Genomic DNA, 6,129 nt, shown 5'->3' with positions numbered 1-6,129 from the left:
GGGCACGTCCATCGCTGTCACCATCAGCGTGGCTCCCTCTCCCCCTTCCCCATGCCGTCCGTCTGTCCTTCCCGTCGCACCCTTGCCCCGCTTCTCTGTCCCTCCCCTGCCCCTGTTCCAAGCCCGAGTCCCGCTCGCCCCCTCCCCGTCCCTCCTCGCCGTCCCTTGTCCCCTCCCCGCGCCCGTCCCGCCCCTCGCCCCCCCGCCCGTCCGGGTTGATGGCGCTCAGCCCCCCCGAGCAGGAGGCGCCGGGGCTACCGGGGCTGCCGCTCCACTCGCCATGGACCTTCTGGCTGGACAAGTGAGTGGGGCCAGGGGGGCGGAGAGGAGCTGGAGAAAACCCCCCAGATCCGTCCGTGGAGAGCATCCCTGCGCGTTATGGGTTCGCTCGTCCAACAGATTGGACACCGGGAAATTAATCTTGGGCTGCGTACACGGGAGAAGCGCTGGTGCGAGGGACTGTCCCGGTGCCTGTCCCCATCGAGGAGGGAGCCGCGTAGTGAAGCCGGTTTGGAAACGCTTTCGGTTTTGTAGTTGAACGGCCGCACATTGACCCAGGAAACGTCGGTGGAGGTTTGGGCTCTAAATTTAGAAATGACGCTCGACAGCCCCGGGAATGGAAGGGTAAAGGTTGTGCTTTGCTTGCTGTGGTTTGTGCATCCCTGCTGCTGCCCAAATGGACCCGGTCCCAGCGGCCGAGAGGTGCCCAATCTTACAACTCTTTTAATATCAGGTTTGGCTCCTGTAGGTGATCCGTTCTTGTTTTGAAGGATTAGCTAAAATTTATTAATTAACTGCAGTGTTCATATTACATTTTGTGTGCTTGAAGTTGGAGCCCCTAATGCCGTGGAAAGCCTCTGCCAGGGGAGCTCACCCCCGTGGTGCACGCAGCGAGGCATAGGGAAAAAGTACCAAAGTCAAAACTGAAACAGAAAGTTTATAACCAGAATTTGAGATTATTTTTTCAAGTGTGTATTTTCTAGCGTCTTGGTTTTTTATCCTCTCTGTCTCCTTTTACCAGTTTTCTGGTGTATTTCTCCGCTGCCCCCTGCCCCCCCCATTCCAGAAGGAAAGTTCTCTCCTTTATCAGCTTTTCTGCCACTCAACTGCCTCACACTATTGGTGAAATTCTCCCCTTTAGTTATTTGTTTGGTAATTTTTCAACTCATGACAGGGAAATAACAAGAAACTGTTGAAAGCACACAAATATTCTCAGGTCCCACAAATCAAATCTAATAAATAAACCCACCAATAATTTCTGATTAATCCTTTTATACTTACGATAATTGTGGTCGGGTGCAGGGTCTGAGTAGTATTTTTTGTGTCTTTGTCTGTAAAAAGCACCATTTGGACTAGTGTATAGCAAGCCCCAAACCAGATCTGTTTGTTTACACCAGCCATGTGGAGATAAGCATGTCTATCTTTTATAATCAACATCGGAAGTTAAAACTCATTCCAAGTTCCTGAGTTGTATCATGATTTTTTTTTCCTAAGTCTTAGTTCCACCATACTTTAGACTCTTAAAATTCAGTTATTCTATTGATTTTTTGGTTTTATCTCCTTTCAGTTCACATATAAGTGCATTTAATTAGTATTGTTGCTTCTTAACTTATAAATCCAAGAGTGTATGTATCAGGGGGGAAAAAAAAGTGAGATCATTTATACACAAAACTGTGTGTTTTGTTTACTGACAACAGCAATGGAATAATGGTAGGGAACAAGAATGATGGCAAACGAGGCATGTTTTATTGTCAAAAAAACGTTCAAGGCATTAAAAAGCACACAGGAGATGAAACCAAGAAGTTAATTTACTGCTATGTGTGGAGGTTCACATCTCTGCAGAGAAGTGGCTGGGATGTTTATTGGTACATCCATGGAGATTTGATGGAGGAATCTCTGCTTAGGCTTGTGTTGGATGGACTTTCTGTAGCAGATAACTGTGGGTGCTTTTTTAACTTACTTCAGTAGTACCTAGTGTGGAGCAGTGCTGTTTCCTCAGGAGATGGTATTGATTTTTTGGCTGCTGCTACATTTTACCCTGTACTTGGACTGAAAAGCAGGAAGAAGTGATGCGTAAGGATAAATAGATGTCGAGACAGATATGTAGTTATCTTTTTCTATTAAATTACTGTGAGAGAGATCCATGACATACAATTTTAAGATCTCTAAAATGTATCTTTTCATTAAGTCACGCTGTTAAAATAAATATCCATCAGCTAAGTGGTGCTCTGTGTAGCAACTAGGGATGTGCTACCCTTGGGGTTCACAGCCTTGCTTTTATCACAGCATCACTGCATATATCTCCTGCCCTGGAATTAAATGCCTTTGTTTGATCTACATCAGCACTTGTTTCTGTGAATGCCCTGGCACAGGCTGAACATCTGGAGGCTGGTATCCTATGGCCAGGTCCTGGTTCATTGCCATCACCTCACACATGTCACAGGGCAACTGCATTTCCCATAAATTCTGAGCCTTTCTTGGTATGTGTGTCTGAAATAGCCACCACCTGATATCGCTGTCTGGTGTCCTACCCCGTAAATGCCTTAGGAAAGTGAGCACGATAAAAGCTTTGGGAGAATATTATTCACCAGTTGGACAAATAAAATCCCATCTATGATCTTTAAATGCTCGCAGGTCAGCAGTTTCATAGAAGGCAGCAGAAAAGCTGGCAGGTGTTTCTCATTTAAGAGCAATGAGGTTTCCTTTTTAATGGTTAAAATGTACTAAGGTCACGTAGTAAAAGTTTGGAAACCAGCAGTTTAGATCTGCAGTTTTGTTTGTCTATTCAGCAGGTTTCCAAGTTCATATCCACATGTCTCATTTGCAGGACTTTTGCACGCAGTGGTCTTAGGGAGCATGGGGAATTTCGGCAAGTCTTCCAGAGGTTGTTGGTGCCACCATGGGAAGCTGATTCATGCTGGTGGCTCTTTACACTTCTGTTAACCTTGGTGAGATTCTGGTGCTGCTTGTAGTGGCCTCTAGCTCTGAAATGAAAGGTTGCCGGTTTAGTTTTTGCTACATTGTGTAGCCTTTAAATTGCTTTTTATGACAAAGTGTCAGTGTGCATCACTGAATATAACTAATTAAAAATGAGGATTACGAATCTGGTCACTGCATTGTGGAGCGCATTCAATATAGGGATTGCACAAAAGAAGTCAAGTAACATGACTATCAAAGGCTGAATAACAGGCCATGTTAGGCACTTAAAACCATCACTTAATGGGATTTGGGATTGTGGATCTGGGTGTGATATTTGTATGAATATAAAGCTGTGAAACCGATTATGCTTTTTGATGTACTTGTGGACATCATGAAAATATCCTAGTTTGCAAATCCCAGCTGTTATTTAACCTGGGTATCACATGTCATTTTGTTGTGGTTTAACCTCAGCCAAAAACCAAGCTGCACACAGCCACTCACTCCCTCACCAGCGGAACTGGGGAGAGAATTGGAAGGGTAAAAGCTGGAAAACTCGTGGGTTGAGATAAAGACAGTTTAATAGGGAAAGCCAAAGCTGTGCACACAATCAAATCAAAACAAGGAATTAATTAATTCACTGCTTCCCACGGGCAGACAGGTGTACAGCCAACTCCAGGTGAGCAGGCCCCCATCATGCATAACAGTGACTTGGGAAGACAAATGCCATCATTCCAAATGTCACCCCTTCTTCCCTCCACTTTATAGACTAAGCATGATGGCATATGGTCTGGCATATCCCCTGGGTCAGTTAGGGTCAGCTGTGCTGGCTGTCTCTCCTCCCAGTTTCCCATGCACCCCCAGCCAGCGTTGCTGTACAAGTACTTATCTGCATGCCAGTGTGGCAGTACAAAAAGCAGAAAAGGCCTTGGCTCTGTGTGAGCACTGCTCAGCAATAACAAAAACATCTCTATATTATCAACCCTGTGTTCAGCACAAATCTAAAATGTAGCCCCCCATTAGACCAACTGGGGAAAACCACCTCCACCCAGCCAAAACCAGCGCACATCTCATGTTTATTGCTGCACTAAGCCTTTTGCTACCGAAATAACGGAGTCCTAGTAGCCGTTTGATTTTTTCGGCATCACAAGAAGCCAGAGGCTTTGTCAGTGGTCAGGGTTTTCAGTCTAGTGTGTGTGTGTGCACACGTGATAATGAAGACGTTGCACGTCCTTGCAAAAAGCCATCGTTTGAAGATCTCACTGCGTCTGAGCTGCCAGCGCTGCTGCCAGACCACCTTCGGTCAACAGCGAGGAAAATGCCAGAACCCTTCTACACAAATCAGTGCTATCAGGAGTTGGGCACACATCACACAAAAGCCTAGGACAGAAGCCTCATTTTTAGGTAAACCTCACTCCCATGGAACTCTCACTGTACAGCAGGGCAGGTCCCTTTGCAGGATCATGGCCTGCCTGCCTTCCCTTCTTGCCTGAGTTCAAACAATGCTCTTTAGATAATTTTATTTCTGTTGCAAGAAAAGTTTAACTCTTCAGTATCTTTGTGAGGGGAAGTATGTGCTTATAAACACTGTCAAATATGCAGGGTTGTTGGTCTACTCCAGGAAAGACAAAATATTCTTGCATAAATGTATTATCTGCGCTGATTTTTCTCTCTGTATGTTATAGATGAGTTCTATATAAAGTTTAGTAGATAAATTTTGATAACTGAACTATTTTAATAATGTGTTAATCTTCTTAACTGAACACATCAGATGTTTGAAACTAAACTTAATAATTTCCCTTCTTCCCTATAGAAAAATCTTATTTATCTAGGATCCTCTATTTCATCTATTACAGCTTATGAGTAGGTGGCTTACAATGAAAAATGATGGTTAATATTATAAGAATGTTCAACCTACTAAGTGCATTTTGACAGGCTTTGATGGCTTGAAATCAGTCTTTGTAGTCAGAATGGATTACCAGATTTATTCAGTTGCCACAGCATGTTTTTGAGTTTATGCTTTGTAAGTAAATATTTTGCTTATTTATACCAAAAGCCGTTGTAGTTAAGCACTTGCAGGGGTATTTTCAAAACTGCTTGGCAGCTTTTAAAGCTCCCGCTAAAGCCGTGATGAGATTCCCACCGGGAAACAAAGGCCAGTGTGAGCACATATGAAACAACTTCTATACTTAATTCTTTGCAGAAAAACAGAAAAGCTACAGTTCAGCATCAGAAATTAACATAAGCACAACCACCTGGAGGTTTATTCATGGATAAAACAATGGGATTTATCTTTGTATCCTTTGTTCTTTATTCATGCTGGAATAATGAAGGAGTAGTGAAGCAAGCTAGCATTAGGATTCAGTTTATGTAGATTATTCCTGTTTCCACGTTCCCATGTGGTTCACCGTGAGATGCTGTACAGTGGGTCTGGCCTGATTAGGCAGCTCAATTAGCCCTGATATTGCACTAAAATTTCTCCCATAATGTCCTGAAGAAGCAGAGCAGGCAGGCCAGGAGAACCATTGAATATTTTATGTGCAGACTCTCCACGGGGAACCCAGATGTGCATTTGTAGGTGGAGTGGCAACAGACCAACTACTTCAATGCCCAGAAGAGCTGTCAGTGCCAGGCTGGTGCTGTGATCCGTGTCCCTTCCTGTTACTGTGCTCAGGGGGACTGGCAGGGCCTGCTGAGTTCCTTGGAAATGAATTGTTCCATGGCAGTAATTGACAGGTCAGTATGGCATATCAGATTAATTTTATTTTGATGGCAGTAAAATTATCCAAATGGGAGGATTCCTGTAGGGGCTTCATTTCAAGGGTCAGTATTTGCAGGGTCTTGTTTTGTAGTACCATGTGTATTGAGGTTTTTAGTAAAGTACACAAACATCTTACTACTCCTAGTGTATAGTGTGAGTGTTTCCTGGAAGACTTACAGAAGTAGGAATTTCTACAGATTCCTTCAATTGGAAGTCATCTGCCATTTCTGCTAACTTAAATTAAACTTATGCTCTATACTCAGTTGAAAAAAATTAAAATCAAAACTTCATGGGTTTCAAGGCACAAACCCCCCCCATCGATCATCTGTGTGGATCTGCTGAGTTTATGGGTGACTATCACAGAAATACTGCAGTTCAGATTTGTCAGCAGTCCGGAATTTTGCAGGAATTTTTCCTTCTGTCTGTCTGTGATTAGAATACTGTCTCTGCCT

General features: G+C 43.7%; 1 protein-coding gene across 4 annotated transcripts in view; it reads left to right on the top strand.

Annotated features, from left to right (window-relative positions):
• Positions 1-214: 214 nt before the first annotated feature.
• Positions 215-6,129, top strand: part of EIF4E3 (eukaryotic translation initiation factor 4E family member 3) — an 18,220-nt gene continuing 12,305 nt past the window's right edge. For 2 of the 4 annotated variants that reach the window (XM_017829904.1, XM_017829907.1), the window contains exon 1: positions 215-301. In XM_017829904.1, coding sequence (XP_017685393.1) covers positions 219-301 — 83 coding nt within the window. In that variant the 5' untranslated portion in view covers positions 215-218. Of the gene's footprint in view, positions 302-547; positions 625-5,315; positions 5,653-6,129 lie in introns of those variants that run through there. The other 2 variants (XM_017829906.1, XM_017829905.1) reach the window with 2 other exon arrangements.

This window comes from Lepidothrix coronata, unplaced genomic scaffold (genome assembly GCF_001604755.1).
Source record: "Lepidothrix coronata isolate B3197 unplaced genomic scaffold, Lepidothrix_coronata-1.0 Scaffold170, whole genome shotgun sequence".
Classification (NCBI taxonomy): domain Eukaryota; kingdom Metazoa; phylum Chordata; class Aves; order Passeriformes; family Pipridae; genus Lepidothrix; species Lepidothrix coronata.
This window is presented reverse-complemented; position numbering and strand designations above follow the sequence as displayed.